Genomic DNA, 20,132 nt, shown 5'->3' with positions numbered 1-20,132 from the left:
GGTTATTCTTTTTAAAGCCTATTTTGTTAGAAAACATTTTCAATGTTCGACTGTCATTTTAAAACTTATGCTGTTTCACAACATGGAAAACCAAAAATGTCAAATAGGCTTTCGATGTCCATTGAGCAAATGAGCAATTTTTACCACAAAATTTAAACATGTGTGATAATAGCATAGTCATCAATAACATAGGGTAATGAGAGTAGTAGATAAGGAGGCTCCACTGTATTTGCAGGGACATCGGCGCCGGCAGAGCTGCTACTGATACTAATACTGATGGAGATGCTGAATCAGTTTGATTTTGATACGGAGATATAGCCACACACACATACACAGATGCTGTTTATAGCCAAAGCACACCCACGTGGAAGTGCCAGTGGGTGGGGCAGATGGGGTGACCGGGGGGTGGGAGGTATAGAGCGAAACGAACAGGTTGGAGCACGAACGCAACACGTTCGAGTTGGCTGCAGGGATAACGGGTAACGGAAGAGCGACATGGATATGTCCACGGCCATGTCCTGATATCCTTATATCCCGTGTTCCAGCCAAAGCCAATGCGTCGGCGCCTCGCCCCCCTCTCCACGACGCCCCTTTTTGGCGTGGCACAATTCGCGGGTTCCGCTGTTCTCATTTAACCTTACCAAAGGTTACAATACGTCACGAGAGGAGAGTGTGCCAGTTGAAGAGAGCAGCAACACCCAAAGGAACATCGCTAAAAAGAGAGAAAGGAATAAGAGTGGAAGAAAGCGGGGAAAGGGAAAAGACAGCTGCAACAGGGATGCCAATCTAATATCAAAGGATCTAAATAATAAATCGTAAAATATGATATTTAATGAAAGCTACATATGTACATATATGTAATAGTCAACTATAAGTAATATTCAAAGAAGGAATCGCGAGATTTACGCCTAATTTTTTTAAAACAATAAAATTAAGAAAATTTTACCCGATCTTTTCCACGGCACCTATAGGATATAGTCCCATTGACAAGATTTTTATACTTGATCGGTGTACATTGCAGTAATATGCATTAACCGATATATGACAGATCAAGGATATAGCTATCCGTTTAAATTAATTAATAAATGCGATAAGAATGTTTTTTTTTAACTAAACGCTGAGAAATAATGGTATAATGTTGAAATATCATATCTTGTTGAATTCGTTATAAAATTTCCAACAAAGTTTAATTTACAGAATAAAAAGTTTTTTAATCAAAACCATAGTGGTCAAATTTTGAAATGTCATACCCCGTTAAAAATTGTATTTCACAAAAATTGAATTATTTAGTCTATTTAATTCATCTAACACAACAACTAAATGCTTGGAAATCAGACTACCTTGAAGAACTACCTTAGAAGAATATATCTGTTAAATGTCAGTTTTAATAAAAACTGCTTTTTAACGTTTTACGGTAACCAGTAATGGCAAGTCTTTTCAGCTTCAAAATAAAAAAAAACTATTAAAACCTTTTTTAAAAATATTTTGTATATTGACTTCAAAATCAGTGTGCTATTTATTTTTCTACTTTACTATTTGTATTATTTTAAATTATCCCAAATATAAATAAGTGCGCAAAATTGGTTGCCAAAAGGCCACAATCGAAGAAAAATCGAAAGATTGCCATCACTGAGCAGCAAGGACATTCGAAATGAGAATAGAGGGAAGTAGCAGGTTCAGCTGACAGCCGTGAGACATCTTGATTCGGAGCTTTATCCATGATGATTTCCATTATTCGTCTACACTTGTTTGCGGAGATTCATCGCGGATTAAAATTACGATTGCAGGATGACGGAGAGTTTAGGGAACAGAATGCCTGTCAGTTCCGTGATTTGATTCCGTCACGTGTATTGACACATTTTTCGCAAGATGGGGTGGTGCTTTTCATAGTAATCAGCGTTTGTGGTAATCCCTGAAGATTTATTCTAATTTGATTAAAGGATTCAGTATCGATTTTTGGTTGAAGGTTTCTTTTTTAATCTATTTTATGTCAGTTTCCGGTTTCTGTGGAAAATATTTTTTTAAATAGGCATCTAAAAATATGTATGACAAAAACGTCTATATAACAGATGGACTGATATAGGAACGATACTAAATATTGATCATATATTAAACATCAATTGCCATATACATTTTTTAAAGAATCGGATTCTTAGGATGTCTTTGAATACTTACGTTTTATACCTTACCAAAGACACCTTAAAGAAACCCTTTCTGAAACCCAGTATTTTTCAAGTATACTATCTTCCACGATAGATGAGAATTAGTCTTGATCGTGCTGTCCTTCGATAAAACGAAATCGTTTGTTTATTTCGGCTCAAAAGGTTTGTGGAATATAAGTAGATATAAAAGGAAATGATAATAATACAAAAATAATAATATATTGTACAATATGTTAATGTTATTATTTTCTTGTCTCTCTCTCTTTCTTTCTCATACAGCTGCGTAATTCATTTATAATCATAATATTAATAATAGTTAATGGATTTTCTTTGCTTCTCGATGCCCCTCATCATCGTCCTCGGCGACGGCAACTAATCAGTTTAGTTTATATAGTTCTAAGCTGCGTCCTCCTCCGTTACAATTATATTTATCATAGATATTATCTAGTTTTCCACAGTGCTATCTGGTTTGTTTTTATTTTTAGACTTTCTCTGGTTGCTGCTGATTTTCCGCTTTAAGTACGTGCGCACAGGAAATAACAATACATAATATAATATATATCCGCGTGGTCGTGTGTTTGTTTATATATATATGTATATAATATGAATGCGTTTAGAGGGGTAAATAAAAAGGATATCAAAGGTCCAACGGAACCCGGAACTGATCAATAAGACGCATGACTCAGGGGGAAAACAAACACTCATTACATATAGATATAACAAATAAACTGATTGAAATGGCATCAAACATCGTTCTACTCGCTCCATTTCGATTCCTTTAAAATGCTAAGCTTTTTAAATGCTTCTGCTACATAATTTCACAATCGGTTTTAATACATTTCTGTTGTTTCTTTTTTTGCTTGTGTTAGTTGCCATTTTTTATGGGGATAGCGGGATTGACTTTTATTGTCTTAAATTAAAACTGAAAGTTGTCTTTTACACACAAAAGTTTACACACCATTTAAAATGAGAACAGTAATTAAAAATAAAACAAGATAAACGTAAAGAATTTGATTTGACAAGTAGTGTGTTTATATATATGTTTAGATATAAATTAGAAAAAATATATAAGTTAACTGCTTGGGGTGATTCCCTTTTTTCATTGCTACCGAGCGCCGACTTGACTATCCCGGTTTAAAAAACAGTCTGAGTCTGACAACGCTGTGCGCCGATCTGGAAAATGCTCTGATCTAGATGCGATTGCGTGGGTGTCTCTGTGTTTTACTGTGTGTGATAACTTATTTTACAATAAATGTGTGACAACCACAGTGTGTTTTAGTGTTGCTGTTGTTGTTGCTGCTGCTGCGCAAGTGCCCGTGTTGAATTATTTCCGATATTAGGCTATTCTGGTTTCGCTTTAATACAGTTGCAGTTCTACTCTTCGGCCGCCGAAGGCTGCTGCTCGGGAAATCCGCTGACCTCCGTCTGCTCTACTTGCTGTTGGCCATCCAGCACATACTGGATCCGGAGCCGCATCCGCAGCGTCGCCTGAAAATGTAAAGTACATTTAATAGTGGTCTAGAATAGACTAGGGCAGATAACTGAGGACTACTCACATTCGACGTGGCCACCACTCGCATCTCCTGTGTGATCACTCCACCTGGAGGCAGCACCGAACCGGATGGCGTCAGCATCTGCAGCTGAAAGCTCTTCTGCACCGCAGCCTGAAAGAAAATATAATTGAAAATATATATTATAAACAATTTACATCACAGTAATTTGGTCGAAACGCTTATAAATATTTTTAACTATTACAAAAAAATAATAGTTTCCACCAAACATACCAAACCTGCTGCACAAAATATAATGCTCTTATGCCTATTAAGCTTTTGATTTAACTTTCAGACTTAATATTTGTCAAATTCAATTCTTTACGTTTCACATAAACAAAGTAACAGCCCAAAAAGAAAATCCCAATTTAAATAACACTTTTTTGTCATCTAAAACGAAGATGTTAGTCCTTGTGTATCAATAAAGTAGGACAGTAATTAATACAGTAAATTCAGAAACTACGAATCAAACTAAGAATTTACCTATACCAATAAGTCTATAAAACATTTGAATTTAAATGAGAGCATTCGCACCTTCAGCAAGTACTGCTCCAGGGTGTTGTCTGAGCTATTCGTGGTCGTCATATAGATGCGCATGCAGTCATTGCCCCTGACCGAAACAAATTGCACCAGCAACCCATCCTTGTCCAGCGCCGTCAGCCGGGGACCCTGTGGAGGCTACAAAAATACAGATTAAGAAAGGGAGAGCCGGGATAAATATGTCCACCCACCACTAATACGTTGTTAGAGGCAGCCGTGGGATTTAGATCGCCCAGCAGATTGCCGGCATGGCCTTCGATGAGGTTGCCAACAGCAGCTGGAGCCGCCAGAGGCGCTGATGTAGCCGAAATGCCACCTAATCCGCCCAGCATGCTGGCCAGATCGTTGCCGTTCGTGGGTATACTGACCGAGCCATCCAGTCCAGATCCAAAGCCACCCAGATCTAGACCACCCAGCATATTATTCATGTTTGCCACACTGCTCTGGTTATTATCGCCGGCCAGGGCCAGAATGCCGCCGCCGCCTCCTCCTCCGCCCGCCGGCGCTCCCGTCGTCGTGGACGAGGTCGTCGACAGATCCAAATCGAGCAGATCCAACAGATCCTGATTATTGGAAACGGGCGCTGCCACATCGTTGGCATTGCGCGAGTTCTTTTTATGCACGGCATTCGAGAGATCCGTAGCCGCCACCAAATCGCCAGCACCGCCCGCCGACAGATCCGTGCTGCCCAGCAGATCCAGCAGAATGTTCTGGAAGGGATTAAGAAATCTATTAAATGAAATGAACGGGCAAGATGGTTCACTAAACAGACCGTATTGTCGCCCAGAGTGTTCATATTGCTTTCGATAAGTGGGTGTCCGCCACTGCCGCCTCCCTCCACGCCATTCTCAATGACATCCGGACTGTTGTCATCGAAGGAGCCACCGCCGCTCTCGCCGTTCTGCGAGCTTATCCTGCTGATCTGCATCGCCGGCATCTTCTCCAGCAGCGGCGGGCGCAGGTGCTTGTAATGGCCAAAGAGCTGCGTGAACTCCACACCGCGCTGCTGCAGATCCACATTCAAGTGGCTGCCAAAGGACGTGATCAGCGCCTGGATTTCCCTGTAAGAATATTGCATGAGTTACGGGATCATCAGAGGTATTGGAGTACTTACTCCACGCACTGTTGTAGACGCGTGCTTAGCTTGGCTAGGGAGACCAGAGCATATTGCTTGCTTGTGGTCGAGACTTGAGCAGAGGTTAAAAACTTATGATACACAGCGATCAGATCGCTCTCAGTGGGCCGTTCAAACTCTGGAAAAGGGTGACAGAATCAGAACGAGTTCGGGTTAAAGATTATTCAGCCACTACTTACCATCCTCGTTGGCGCCATACATGAAAAGATCGCCGTACTCGCCTATGGCCCAGACGGCAACCTGCAGCAGCGGCTGCTTGTCTTCGCAGTGATTGGCCACCTGCAGCGACTCCCAGAAGCGGTTCGTGATGTACGTCTGCTCCGGGACGGGACTGCTGGACACCAGCTGGATGGTGGAGGAGACGACGTCGTCACGCACATAATTCCCGGCCGCGATCAACACGCTCAGCTGCGTGTCCAAGTGCCAGCGCGTGGTCGGCGAGTAACGTTCGGCTGCAAGGATCATGCCCGAGCTGCACTGCGCCTTGAACTCGGCGTCCGCCTTCTCAAGGAATAGCAGCAGCTCCTTGGTCATTGTACGTATATTTTGTGCATTGATCAGCGCGAACGACAGTTCCATCGCCCGCCGGCGAATGGAGACGTCCGGATCCTTGAGGCACTCCAGAATGGTTGTGCGATGCCGCTGCACAGCCGACGTGTCCGCGTGCACCGTCCGCAGTAGTGTGTTCAGGGCCACGTACCGTATGTTCTTGTCCGAGTTGAGCAGGAATCGCCCCAGGATGTTGACGGCCAGGACGCGCAGTCCACCCTCCGAGCTGTGGATAAGGAAAACACTCTTATTGGGCGCTCTAAATGAAATGACCGACCCACTCACCGTATGTCCATGATAGAGAGCACCGTCTCGTACAGGATCGTATTGCCCACGTTCTTGCTCGTTTCCGTATTGGTGGCCACCTGAGCCAGGATGTCGTTCATCGCCTCCGAGGCATCCGGGTCGTTGTGGCCCAGTATGCGCAGCAGTCGCAGGATCTTCACCTGCAGGAAGGGATCGCTCACTCCGCTGACGTCGTGCTCCGGCGAATAGCCGCCCAGGATAAGGTTCTTCAGGATGCGCACAAGATTCGGCACAATCTAGGGGTTATTTGTACACCACAATATATTACATATCCAATTGAAATCCATTTATTTATGCGGGAAATACGGAAAATTGTGTGACAGTGAGCGTATAATAAGTGTGCGTTTTTGTGTGTTGTGTAAAAGACAAAGACTGTAAGGACTTGAAGAGTGCAAATGAAGAAGAACTACAGCCCGACTCAAAAACTCTTGAGACACGGCCATCTACGAATAACTCTATATGTACAGGTCGTGTGTGAGGAGAGTCCTACCAAAAATTGCATGTAGATCGAAACCTCTGGGCCAAAAGTGAATTTCCGCTGGTTATGTATATGTCTGTGCAAGCGAAATGATTGTATGGATCACAAAATTGATAAAAGTTTATATATATATACGATCAAATGAATCTGATCGAAGCATTGTAGCGAGGGATAAATATAAGCTTAAAGCACTTACGTAAGCAGTTGTTAACCTACTACATATTCTAATTTTGTTTAATATTTTCACACTTTAAAGATTGTTACACAAAAATATTCTATTATATTCTTTCGGTTATCATCATGTTAATAATTTGTTTCAATACGTTATAGATAAAATCAGTAAAAACAGCAAATTAATTATTAAATGGGAGGCCGATTAGATAAATACACTATCAGTGCTATAAGTTCATCATCTAAATCATTACCTAAAAAGTTTCTAGAATTCTCTTTTTAAGACTAATAAAAACTAATGTATATTAGTCATTAACAAGCTATTTAACATTTAATTAAATGTAAAATGAATATTCATTGAAGCTCGCAAATTATTTAATGAAAATACTGCATGACTAACTTCAACCACAACTGCATACATATTATAGTTATCGCTGCGGTGAGACATATACATAGGCAACAGGCAGAAACTCTTACAAAATTATACTTTTTACATATTCATATATAGGTGTGGGGTATAAGGTAGGTAGAAGGCGTTAGAGTTTTATTTTCTAGTTAGGCACAACAATCATACCTCTCGATTTCCGCTATCCTGGCAAGCAAATTACAACAAATTTCATTTTGTGTTTGCGCGGTATTCGAATTCGATCAAAAACAAACAAGCGTTAAAAAATCGTAAGTATACAGGTTGATCGAAACGAAAAGGAGTGTTGGGGGGTGTGTTAAAATCGGCAAAGTAAACGAAAATATACGTATTTATATAAGGGCAAAATGGGTGATAGCGGAAAAAATATAAATGTATATCGACTACGTCTAGATACAATGGGCGCGATAATTATACACAAAAATCTTGGCGCCCGCTTTTTGGGGTCGTTTCTTTTTCGAGCGCCACAATAATGAGGAGAAAAAACCAAATGCAGTAGGAGCAGCAGCAGTGGCAGTTGATGAAGTAGGAGGCCTCTGCCGCGAACTGGTTCCAAGGACTTGATCCCGCCGCTGGCCACGTCAACTTACCTTCTTAAAATGCATCAGCGTGTCCGAGCTGTTCTCGCACATCTCCGTGATCAGCGTAACGCCAGTAATCAAAATTCCTGCAATGGAAATCGGTAAAAGTCATTAAAGGAAGTTGGTAGATTTAGGAATTTTTTGTAATATAAAAACAAATAAACTTTAATTTTATATGGCTCGGTATTTTAAGATTTTTAGTCTTTTCCTATTTTTGTTTTAGCAATAAACATTTGTAGTTTATATCTGTCTTGATTTATCCATTTGCAGTTCATGATTCACAAGCTTATAAGATAAGCTCATACATAATTATGGTTTTTTTTTTTAATAAAAAGCCCTTTCAAAATATTTCAATATTACTCAAACATATTACTAATACTTAATATATATGTGTGAAAATTATATTGTATCTAGTTCTCAGTTTTAGTTGGTAAACATTAAAGTTTATATATAAATGTCACTTTAATTATAGGGAAAGATCAACTAATAAACCACTAACCGTGATTCTTCTCGCTGAGCAGGGAACGCGTGGCCGGCAAGAAGATCTCCATAAGCTCGGGAACACGGCGGATGACGCGGAAGGCGCACAGCGTCGCCTTCTTGCGGATGTACGTGTTCGGAGATTTCATCAGACGCTCCACCTCGCTGGCCAGATCACGGGCCATCTCCGGAGAGGCGATTGCTCCCAGAGTGCAAAGCGCCAGGCCCACGACGAACTGCGTCGAGCTGTTCAAGTCACTGCAATCAAGATTATAAATGAATTAGTATTTGAGAGTCTCCGACTAGCAATTCATTGGTTATACAATACCTATTTAGTTTTTACTTATCTACCTTTTAACGACTTTTTGTTGATGCTATGTCCCATCTCTATAATTATTTAACTAGTATTAACATAGAACATTGTATACAAAACACTGCCAAAGAAATTACAAATTAAATTGCTCAAGTTTAGCTAATTCTATGAGTAAACTTTTGGAAAATTAATAACAGTAACAAAACATTGTTCTTATGCTTTAAAGTGTGTCTTGGAAAACCTTTCTACGATTTTCTTTTACCATTTATTACATAGTGCTAATTGCGGTTACAAAACCTCTGAAAACCCAACACTCATCTTTTTGAAAAGCTAAAAATATCTTCTTGCATTCGATAACAAATTGAATAACGGACTTCCTATAAGACATTGCTGGCTTTTCATGGGGTATCTTACTTCTTCAAACAGTTGGTGATGAGCAGGTGGACATCCTGCCGCTCATCCAGCAGCAGCATGGCGCCCAGGTAGCCGATCCGCTTGTCTGTGAACCGCGTGCTGGCCGTCAGCTTAAGGCACTCCAGTTGGCCAAAGTGAGCCGGATAGCCGAGCATGTGTATGTACAGCAGCTTGGCAATGTTGCGACAGCTGTGGGTAGAAGGCAATCGTTATATTTCGATTTAATGGGAATGGGCATGGTTGTATGACTCACCGCCAGACGGAGTCCTCCTCGCGGAACGTGCTCCGTATGTAGGCGCACTCTTTGTTGACCACCGCCCGCTCCTCTGCGGCGGTTCTGGCGGCGCGAATCTGTCGGATGAGGTCGCGCAGGCGTGTAGGCGTAGGCATTCTGACTGTGGGCGAACGAATGTTAATTAATCTGGGCTTGCCTGCAAGTTGATCTCCTTTAACCCTAGATGGTCCTGCTCTTTCTTATATTAAATCAACAAATTATCTTTGATTTCATCCAAGTATTTTATTAATAAATATACTTTCCTGATAAATAGCAAAAGTGTTTGAACTAAACATTTTCTTGGTTATAAAAGTTGTACTTTGTAGTGATATCTACATGGTATGTACCCATGAAATATCCAAAGTTTGTTGGACTTTAAAACATATTAATCTTAACTATAATTATTGTAAAATAAACATAAAAATCGGTCAATGTGTGTCTATCAATGATGATAACCCTCTTAAAGAGGCTATCGCTCTAATCAAATTTGATTGCATTTCGGGTTAATATATTGTGTTCATCTATCGTTGCTTGAGAAATTGTATGGGATCAGACATTTCTTGGGCTTAAGTGTGTTTATATATAGCATATAAAACCTAAGGCTTGGTTGTTTTCTATATCCTATAGGTGGCACAGATAATTGGACCAGCTAACCATACTTTAGTAAAACTCTAGAGGTTTAATATCACTTATAATGGATCCCAAAAGTATGCTTCAAAATAATTTGAATTAGGAAATCCAATGGATTAATGTCGCAAGTCACAGTATGTATCTTTAAAACCTACGATATACTTTTAGTCCGGAAGTCCTAGTTATAAATGCCAGAATACGTCTTAAGTTGTTTCAAGCCCTAGAGAGCTATGTGACCCCTCCTATTGATTTGATTTGTAGTCCCCACATAAAGCCCATGATTTCCCCATAGCCAGTATCCACTGTGCGGTGACCTTTTATATCCTTACCTCTCTCCACCGCCTCTGTGAATGCTTGCCGGATGGTGGCCATATTGAAGGCTGGATTGAATCTGTCGGGAAAAGTTTCATTTAGGTTCTAGGGAATACAATTGGGGTTTGCATTTTTGGATCCTACCCATGCTCGGAGTTCATTGTGGCGGCTAGAAACGTTGAATCACTTGTGTGGCAGCTTTTTTCCGCTCTTTATTCGCTTGATTCTTAGTTTTTGTTTTCCTTTTTTTTGCCGGCCTACGCGCTTTTGTGTTTTCTTTTTGTTGCTGGGCGGCGGCAACAACACAAATTAGCGAAACGAACGGTTTTTCCTCTGCAGATCTTCCACACTCACACTCCCACACACACACACACGGACTAACAGCCGGCCGCTATTTTGTTGCACTCTCTCTCACTCTCTCGCTCGCTCTCTTTTACGAAAGCTAATAGGAAAAAAGGTTAAATAGATAAATAAAAGCAGTAACAATTGCTGCTGACATAAAGTAGATCGCTGTTGTTATGAAACTGACATCTCAAAAGAGTGCGTGTGTGAGTGCGTATGTGTGAGTTGGCTCAAACAAATACACATGATCTCTCATTCCTAGGCAACAACAGATTGCAATGCAAATTGATTAAATGATTAATGCACACACTAGCACACGCACACGCACGAAGGGTTTCCAGTGCCCAATCGGAAAAGGGAAACATTTAATCGGAAAAACAACTTGTTTACTTGTTTCAAATTTTTAATTCCACTCTAATATGTAAGTGGCCAAAAACAGCTGCCGTCATCGATAGCATAGGTATATCGATTGCATTAAAAAATCATAGAACAACAACGTCACTATTATATGGTATATGTAGATATTTAACACGTAGGGTTTTTTTTAGAGCTTTCCTCGTTTGTTTTCAATGTGATTTTTCGCCAGCTAATTTATGCGATTCACTGGAAGGTCCACACACACTTATAGGCACACACACACACATGCACAACTTTTGGGCCAACAAGAAAACGCCAGGAAAATCTAGGGGTCACTTCCGACTTTTCTGGCTCGCATTTCTGATTATCGGCAGATAGATCCTATTCATTAGCGCTACGTTTATAATTTATAACCACCTGCGACAGCTTTCAAATGCGAAATTTTACAACGCGACAAAAAAAATTTCAACACACACGTACACGCACACACCTCGCTTTTCTGGCTGGAATGTGTCTGCAAATTAACTAATTTGTACTCCAACACTGCATTTACGCTTTAGCACATGTTCGCACGGCCACTTTTGCGCTAGTTATTCGCAATTTTAAACGCAATGGCCACAAAATCAACGTAACAAGTAAAAAAAATGTTCGTCGAGAATATGTTGATGATGAGCGCAACAGTAATAGTAGGTGCAAGTGAGAGGGCGATATTTACAAGCAGTTCTAAAAAGGGACTAACGCGACAAGTAAAAACGCACTAGCTCGTTTTGCTTACAGTGGGTGTCGGGGATGCAGAACCACAGTAAACACATGTTAATGGGTAGTGTACCAAGGTATTTGTACTTAGGTACAAATTTGTAAGTGCGATTTAAATAAGTAAATCATTTTTTTAGCCGACTTGGGAACGAATTTTCATTTATCGTGCCTCTATAAGGTGCAAAAATATATACGCATGCGTTATCCTTAATAATGATAATTATTTCGATTTTGATTTAGTAATATTAATAAATAAATCAGTGAGAAGGAATTTTCGTTTATTGTGCCTGTATTAGGTACAACAATTTATTCATAGATTGTCTTCCAAAAGGCATTTTGAAAATTTGTATTGTATTGATTTTGTCCTTTAATTTAAATAACCCATTCTTTTCAAGAGTAATAATAAGTTAACAGAAGAAAATCAGTGCTAAGCCACGGTAAGTGTTCGATACTTGCTACTATTTGGGAATTTGTTATTTTATTTTTTAATTTATTGAGCTTATATTTTTGTATATTATTAAAAGGAAAGAAAAGACGCAATGATGTTGCTACTGAATAGAATGATTAACTCTTTTTTGAAGTAATTTTAATTTTAACCATTTTATGTTTAAAACATACCATTTGTAGATTTACCATACTTTTTTGTATATTTAACAAGTAAATTTAAATAGACACAATTTTTTTTTTATATTTATTTTTTTTTTCAATGAAAGTTAAAAATAAGATGTCCGAATTCTTTGGGATGCCACCATATTTTAAGCAGTAAATTAAGGGAAAACCAAAAATTGTAATAAAATTAACATATCCCTTCACGGGGTGATTCAACGTTTTTAGGCACACCAGAACAAAAAAAAATATAGCAAAACAAACCGACGACGAATGGTCACACTGCACCGCAATAACGTCATTTTTGAAAGACATTTTCAAAAGATTATTTTCGGGATCTTGTCTTGAGAATCGTATTCCTCATCCGAATCCGGATCCACGCATGTAATCTCACCTGCGATTGTTCTCCGGCGGCAGAACGCTCCAGTCCTGCTCGTAATACGGATACATGGTCGCTTCTCACTGGAGCACGAAACTAAACCGACTGGAATGGGAATGGCAGCGATAAGCACCGAGTGCTCCACATAGGCCTTATCTAATGTACACTAATAGTTAACAGGTAACAGGTAACGCTCTGCTTTTCCGACTCTCTAGCTCTAGCTCTAGTTATAGATCATTTCCAGCCCGAGCGGTGGAAACTCCTGCGGAAGACTGACGATTCCAATGCCACCACTCACACTCACCAGGTGTTGTTTTTGGTGGCAGCACACAACTTATCTATTGGCTGATAATGGTATAATGTTAATACTCCCCGCGCCGTGAGAACCGAACCGACCCACAAATAACACAAACCCGGCTGGTTGTTTCTTTTTACGGTTCGGATAAGCGGAGGCCCCATTGACAACCGCCATCGAGCGCAGCGCTGTTAGATAAAGCTGTAACTCTCCCGATTTCGTAGTACGCAAATCGCCACTCACACCACAGTTACCCATTAATCTAGCCTGTTCTGCGGTTCAGATACCTAAATTACTTTAAAATATACATACATATATTACTTTTGATTTAAAATAAGACATGATTAATTTTATAAAAAGAAGGAAACAAATCAACAAAAATTAGTTTATATTTTATGTTATTGTTAAATTCTTAAGATCTAAGACCAAGTAAGCCCATTTTTGGTAATTATTTACAAAGAGTTTGAGGTAGACCAATTTCCATAATTTCCAAGAAACAACTAATTAGTCAATCAATACTAATCTATTTTTAAATATATTTTTCTGGGGGCAAATAAACTAGATTAAATACTTTTTAAATACTAAGACTAATGATTATTTTCGTTACTATGAAATCAATTTGTATTGTCAACAATGTATTTTTTAAAGTATTTTATTTCTTGAAAGGGTTAAATACAACGTACGATCCATACTATTTACAGATTAAATTACAATTCCTGCCAGGCCTAGCTTTTAAAATTAGAAAATCGTAGTTTTTTGTTTACTTTAATATATAATACATGTTCCGCCATTATAACAATTTGATTTGTAATTCACTGTTCTATGTTGAAATTTACTGTCAAGTCAAAAGTAGCTTTTAAAGTGGTTTGTCATTTATAAGCGGCTTTTGGCATGACAGATATATATGGGTTTACGGAAAACAAAGCTATTTAAGGCCGTTGCAAGGCTGTCGTAAGATAAAGCGGTCGTGTCCCGCGTTTACAACAATGTACATTTGGTATCTCACAATCTTCCCCGGCTAATTACAAATAAGCGTAGTCCTGAGCCCTAAAGATACAAAAATACGAGTCTAATTAAAGCCAGTAGAGGGCCGATGAGCCCGTGTCTTTTCCCAATGGTTTAATCGTTTTCTCGCGGCGGCCTGACTACCGCGTGGCGTTTGATGGCCTCCACCAGCCATTTGATGCCCTCGTCGACGCCCTCGCCGTGCAGGGCGGATACGGGAATGGTAAGGCAATCTCGACGTCCGATTAAGGCGCCCGCCTGCTGGAATACGGGCTTGATTTCCCGCACTCCCATCACATCCGGCAGATCCTGCTTGTTGGCCAGGATAAGCAAAGGCACTCCGGACAGCAATTCGTTCTTAATCATCTTGTCTGAAAAAGGGCATCACAAATATTAAATATTTTTCAATTTATCTCTTGTAGTGTTTGTGGATATAATCTTGCTTGTTTTAAATAAACATTAATGTTCAAAATCTACTGTGGCTTTTGAAAGTTTTTTATGCTAATCCTGCACTTTTGTTGATATAAACCTTTATTTTAATTTTTTTTAGGTATTTTTTTTAATTGGTACCTTTTTAGTTTATCACCTGTATTTTAAGATGATATATTGATCTTGCAAACGTTAACCAACCTGCTAAAGTTATCAAGCAATCAAATAACCTGATATTAAATGCACCGAAATGTATTTAAGGAAAAGGTCGAACCCATAGTTTTTTCTACCGCTTTCTGCCCTGAGCTTTTTGCAATTACCGAAGATCATCTTGGACTCGTCCATGCGCTCGCGGTCGTTAGAGTCGATCACGTAGATGACGCCGTGGGACTCCTGGTAGTACTTGTCCCAAAGCGACTGCAGCTCCTGCTGGCCACCGAGGTCCCAGAAGTTGAGCCGCACGCCCTGCACGTCGATGGTGCCGATGTTGAGGCCCACCGTGGTCGTGATCTTGCTGGGATTCAGGCCCTTGTAGTTCCGCGTGAACGTGGTCTTGGCGGCCTCCAGGTAAGTCTACGTGGGCAAGGGTGCGTTAATTGGGCTGGAACTGTTGTTCTTCCGGCTGATTTAGCCTCTTACCGTTTTGCCAGCATTGTCCAGGCCCAGGATCACCACACAGTAGTCGTCCTTCTGAGTCATGTACTTGTAAAAGCCGTGCATCAATGTGTACATTGTAAATTTGGCCAAATAACAAACTTTAATTTTTGTTGACGGCACTGTTAGCGATGGCACTGCTCGCATACCATTGCGCTGCGATAGCGATAGTATCGAAAGTCTTAGGCGGGTGAATAGATTTTGTATAGCTATACCAATTTAAAAAGTTTTCAATTGAGTTTCCTGTCTTGATTTTTGTACAAGAAAATTTCATTTAAATACAGATATAAAGAGTCGCTAAATAATCTTATAAATGACCTACCTCATTCCTTGGTGTGACCGTATTTATAAGCATTTCGCAGGCCCCGAAATCTGGCAACGCCGCAGTTCGTACGCTCGTGTGTGTGTGTTCGTGTGCGTGCGTGTTTTTTTTCCACTTTTCCATTGTATTTTATGTGCTTGCAAATCGAGGGAACAAAACGCAAAAAGGTGGTTTCACATAGGAATAAGTCACGAAAAACAATCCAACCGAGATGTCGCTATCGAGCCTGCTGCCCACGCCGACGAACGCGGTCTGGGACCGCGAGGACGAGCGTCGCCTGGCCGCCCGCGGAGCCCCGAAGATCGGAGCCCTGGTCTCCGCCAAAATCGCAGCTCCGCCGTACGGACAGCGCAAGGATTGGATTCCGCGCACCGAGGCTGACTTCGGTGACGGAGGCGCCTTCCCCGAAATCCATGTGGCGCAGTATCCACTGGGTGAGTCTATGTTACCATAATCCAACTTTCTCTTTGCTTCCAGAGGACTTGGTCGTGATTCCTGGCAGGCAACTGAGTCCTTATAAAGGATATCCTTTATACTCCTGATGAGCCTTATAAAGAGGTTCTCTGTATAACTGAATTTATGCAAATCACGCCTCAGTTTTTTATGACATTTTGGTTAAGCCTTTCCCAAGGGATATGAGTTGGACAGAAATTTTATCTTATCACTAATTATATATGCAGAAGTCTATGCAGAAAATGGCTTTTCAAGATCATTAGCTAAACCAATTTTCAATTGCTTAAAAAGGAACGATCCAAAATAAGTTAGCATTGCTTCAGGAAGACCCTATTACCGTTATGAAGCATATATGTACATAGTATATTGCTGATCACCAATCGGATTTTCAGTGCAAACCAAATAAGACAGTTAACTTCATAAATTATATAGTATTCAGATTCAATACCTCCAATCAAAATGTATTAAAATTTAGAGTGGGTGCCAGGTTTTCATAAAAACTAGGGTATTCAATTATATTTTATTAACAACATTAAATTAAAACAACAAATATCAGCTTTAATATTTAATTTATCCACTAGCTTAGTTAAAATTCTAATTTCCAATTTTTCTTGTCAGGTTTGGGAGCGCCCGGAAATGTGGGCAAGAAATCGGATGCCCTGGCCGTTCGCCTGGACGACAAGGGAAAGGTCAAATACGATGCCATAGCGCGCCAAGGACATGGCAAGGATAAGGTTGTATACTCGTCCATCTCGCAGCTGCTGCCGGCAGAGGTTTTGGCCGAAGATGCTGAGGAACTGCAGCGACCGGACGAGGAATCGGTGCTGGAGACAACGGAGGAGACGCGCCTGGCGCTAGAGAAGCTGACCAATCAAAAGATCACCTCGGCGCTGCCCGTGCGCCACGCTCAGAAGGCGGGACCCGCCCAGTACATCCGGTACACGCCCTCACAGCAGGGCGATGCCTTCAATTCGGGCGCCAAGCAGCGGGTCATACGCATGGTGGAGGCGCAGCTCGATCCGATGGAGCCGCCCAAGTTCCGCATCAACAAGAAGATTCCACGGGGACCCCCGTCGCCACCAGCGCCTGTTCTCCACTCGCCGTCGCGCAAGGTGACGGTCAAGGAGCAGAAGGAGTGGAAGATCCCGCCGTGCATATCCAACTGGAAGAACGCCAAAGGTGAGTGGGGTTTCGGACTGCCTTTGTTGGTACTTGGTAGTTGCATACGATTTATGACATACATATTTTAAGATGGTTTGCTTTACCCACTAATTCGCCTCGTTCACTACTCTCAGGTTACACCATTCCCCTGGACAAGCGTCTGGCAGCCGATGGACGTGGTCTGCAGCAGGTGCACATCAACGAAAAGTTCGCTAAGATGGCCGAGGCACTGTACATAGCCGATCGCAAGGCCCGCGAGGCGGTGGAGGCTCGCGCCCAGCTGGAGAAGAAGCTGGCCCAGAAAGAGAAGGAAAAGAAGGAGGATATGTTGCGCATGATGGCGCAGCGGGCTCGTGAGGAGCGAGCGGGCCTACGCAATCCAGAGGCAGCCGAGCCATCGGGCCCATCGGGAGGCGGAGGAGCTGAGGCGCGTGAACGCAACGATTTACGAGCGGAGCGGCAAAGGGAACGGCAGCGGGACAGAAATTTGCAGCGGGCGGCTCCGGAAAAGCGCTCGAAACTGCAGAGGGAGCGGGAGCGTGACATCTCCGAACAAATTGCCCTGGGCTTGCCTGCCAAGAGTGCGGGCAATGGCGAAGCACTCTTCGATCAGCGTCTCTTCAACACCACCAAGGGCATGGACTCCGGTTACGGCGACGACGAGGCTTACAATGTGTACGACAAGCCCTGGCGCGATTCAAACACACTGGGCGCCCACATCTACCGACCCAGCAAGCAGGCGGATAGCGATAACTACGGCGGTGATCTGGATGCCATTGTAAATACAAAGCGTTTCGTGCCGGACAAGCAATTTTCGGGTGCTTCAAGGGATGCGGCCGCTGGTCAGAGGAGCGGACCCGTCGAGTTTGAAAAGGAGGAGGATCCCTTCGGTCTGGATCAGTTCTTGAACATGGCCAAAAAGGCGCCCAAGCGAGCCGAGGAAAAGAACAACGAGCGCAGCAGCCATTCGGATCGCAAGCGCAGCAGGCGCGATTAGATAAAAGCTTTAGCGTGAAGATCACCAATCATCGTTGCATCATCATCATTATGAACACCATTATCATCCTCCAACCAAACAAACTTTTTTAACTACTCCAAAAACTTGGCGAGAATTTCAATAATAATCACAGGATCTTGACATAAAAAAGAATCGAATTATTGCCTTCGTTAAGGGTACTACTAATGTTTTCAATGGTTGCACTTAGCTCTATGTCTTACGTTATTATTTTAACTATTTTGATTATAAGTAACGCCGCGGTGAGAACATCATGTGCTCCGCCAGCCACACCATAAAGGTATCAACCCGCGTGACGACCATCGGTTTGTGATCGGATCCGCATGTAGACGCACCCAGCGAGATGATGCCCACTAGCTCGTTGCCGTCCATCACTGGACCGCCGGAGTCGCCGAAGCAGCTGCCCTTCCTGGTGGCGCCGCCTCCGGCGCACATCTGCCCATGACTCACTTCCTGATAAAGCCTCTTACAGCTGTCCGTGGACCAGCCACTGACTTGGGCCTTGATCTTCACGGGACTGGTGGCAGGTGAAGCGTCGCTAGTGCGACCCCATCCGGCGATGGTCAGGTTGTAGTCCGCATAAACATCACTTCGGGAGGAATTGAAAACCCTAGGCAGACAGATGGGCTGGATGAAGTCCGTGTAGGTAACGATTCGGCCGAGAAGCAGCAAGGCAATGTCGTTGGAGTACTTCACCAGGTTGGACCCCGTGTTCTCTGTGGGCCGGTACATCTCGTGCACTATGGCCCGTTCTATTTGGAAGTCCTGCGGCGGCGGCGTGCAGTCCGGCCCACGGCAATCCTCTGTCTGCCGGACATCCCACACTCCCAGACGAACGCGACGCAGTTGCTCCTCGTGATTCTCGCGTGGCACACAATGGGCCGCGGTTACGACCCACTTATCCCCGACCAGGGAGCCCTCGCACTGGGGTAGCATGTGGTCTCCGTACAGCAGCATGGCCATCCAGGGGAATTCCCGGATTTTGGCAGCCTCCCCATTGGCAATATGGGGTCTCAGGTAATTGTTGCAGTAATCGCCTTTCGTTTGCTGGTATGCCAGCTGGTTCCTTATGCAGCATACCTTTTCAAAGCACTCCTGGGACGAATCAATGGCCTGGACGAATCCGTCCTGCTCCAAGCACTCTTCTTTTGGTCGGCACTGGCCTTTCTCGAGCGCATGACAGATGCCAAAGTGCAGCCTGGGCTCTGTTATAAATAATATCATTTAAGCTATTTTGTTTTTTAATTTGTTCTGCTCATGGATTTTCCGAAAAAAAATCTTAAACTTACTTGCCCAACTGCTTGCTAATAACACTCCACAGAGGTGCAAGGCGAAGGCACCGGATCGGGAAACCATAGCTTTGAAACTAATCACTCCAATGAACTATCGGCATTCAGAAGAGGAGAGCACATTTCCCGAGTGTAAGATCCAAGTTCCCACATTATATAGTTCTAGTTGAAAAACCTGATTATAAAGATAGTGAGAGAGATTGTCGTAAATGTATACAAATTATTTATGAAGACCGTAGTCTATATGTAGAGGGATGGAGGAAGCTCACACAATTTTCATTAATGAAAATAAAATAGAGAATCACTTCCATTGTCGGGTCAATAAAACTATTAAACTATTTTTTGATAATGTTTAATTCATTTAAGTACCGTTACTAAACCAATTAGTCTTACTGACTAATAATTTAATAGGATAATCTTTTTACCTAATTTTTGTTATATGTATATGTAAGTAGATTTTTTTAGAAACATTTAACTTTCATATAAAATGAAAATGAAATTTGATAATTTTAAATTTATGTGCCCCTCCGCATTTCATACCAAGCTACCTCCATGTGAGGCATGTTATGTCTAAAAGCTGCTCAATGGATGGGGTTTTTTATTATGACGTATTGGCTTAACTCGCTCTCATTGTATTAATATACTCAGAAGACAGTAGTAACATTATCAATTGACTAAATATGGGGCCCCTAATTTTTAAGTCAAACCACTTTTCAAGAATTCCTTTAAAAAATTTTAAGTCGAAATGGG

General features: G+C 41.9%; 4 protein-coding genes across 7 annotated transcripts; 1 reads left to right on the top strand and 3 right to left on the bottom strand.

Moving 5' to 3' along the window:
* Nucleotides 1–2,276: 2,276 nt before the first annotated feature.
* On the bottom strand, nt 2,277–12,883 carry LOC108048483 (AP-1 complex subunit gamma-1). Of its 4 annotated transcripts, none has more exons than XM_017129203.2 (15): nt 12,775–12,883; nt 10,337–10,398; nt 9,357–9,498; nt 9,104–9,292; nt 8,396–8,634; nt 7,906–7,982; nt 7,466–7,483; nt 6,222–6,478; nt 5,567–6,162; nt 5,367–5,505; nt 5,025–5,313; nt 4,444–4,962; nt 4,247–4,390; nt 3,719–3,826; nt 2,277–3,650 (listed from the first exon to the last, which is right to left on the bottom strand). In XM_017129203.2, exons 1-15 carry the CDS (start codon nt 12,828–12,830, stop codon nt 3,537–3,539), a joined length of 2,949 nt encoding a protein of 982 aa, XP_016984692.1. In that variant the 5' UTR covers nt 12,831–12,883; the 3' UTR covers nt 2,277–3,536. The 4 variants fall into 4 exon arrangements, with proteins under 4 accessions (XP_016984692.1, XP_016984695.1, XP_016984693.1 ...); XM_017129206.2 differs by lacking the exon at nt 12,775–12,883 and adding an exon at nt 10,464–10,580; XM_017129204.2 differs by lacking the exon at nt 7,466–7,483.
* A 920-nt stretch (nt 12,884–13,803) lies between these two features.
* LOC108048484 (ADP-ribosylation factor-related protein 1) lies at nt 13,804–15,293 on the bottom strand. The gene is made up of 3 exons (XM_017129210.1): nt 15,128–15,293; nt 14,809–15,061; nt 13,804–14,430 (listed from the first exon to the last, which is right to left on the bottom strand). Exons 1-3 carry the CDS (start codon nt 15,287–15,289, stop codon nt 14,174–14,176), a joined length of 672 nt encoding a protein of 223 aa, XP_016984699.1. The 5' UTR covers nt 15,290–15,293; the 3' UTR covers nt 13,804–14,173.
* A 235-nt stretch (nt 15,294–15,528) lies between these two features.
* LOC108048507 (puff-specific protein Bx42) lies at nt 15,529–18,254 on the top strand. Its single transcript, XM_017129238.2, has 3 exons — nt 15,529–15,898; nt 16,536–17,096; nt 17,213–18,254. Exons 1-3 carry the CDS (start codon nt 15,676–15,678, stop codon nt 18,073–18,075), a joined length of 1,647 nt encoding a protein of 548 aa, XP_016984727.1. The 5' UTR covers nt 15,529–15,675; the 3' UTR covers nt 18,076–18,254.
* On the bottom strand, nt 18,213–19,881 carry LOC108048509 (spaetzle-processing enzyme-like). The gene is made up of 2 exons (XM_017129241.2): nt 19,383–19,881; nt 18,213–19,298 (listed from the first exon to the last, which is right to left on the bottom strand). Exons 1-2 carry the CDS (start codon nt 19,447–19,449, stop codon nt 18,319–18,321), a joined length of 1,047 nt encoding a protein of 348 aa, XP_016984730.1. The 5' UTR covers nt 19,450–19,881; the 3' UTR covers nt 18,213–18,318.
* Nucleotides 19,882–20,132: the final 251 nt, after the last annotated feature.

This window comes from Drosophila rhopaloa, unplaced genomic scaffold (assembly GCF_018152115.1).
Source record: "Drosophila rhopaloa isolate 14029-0021.01 unplaced genomic scaffold, ASM1815211v1 contig_3, whole genome shotgun sequence".
NCBI classification, from domain to species: domain Eukaryota; kingdom Metazoa; phylum Arthropoda; class Insecta; order Diptera; family Drosophilidae; genus Drosophila; species Drosophila rhopaloa.
This window is presented reverse-complemented; position numbering and strand designations above follow the sequence as displayed.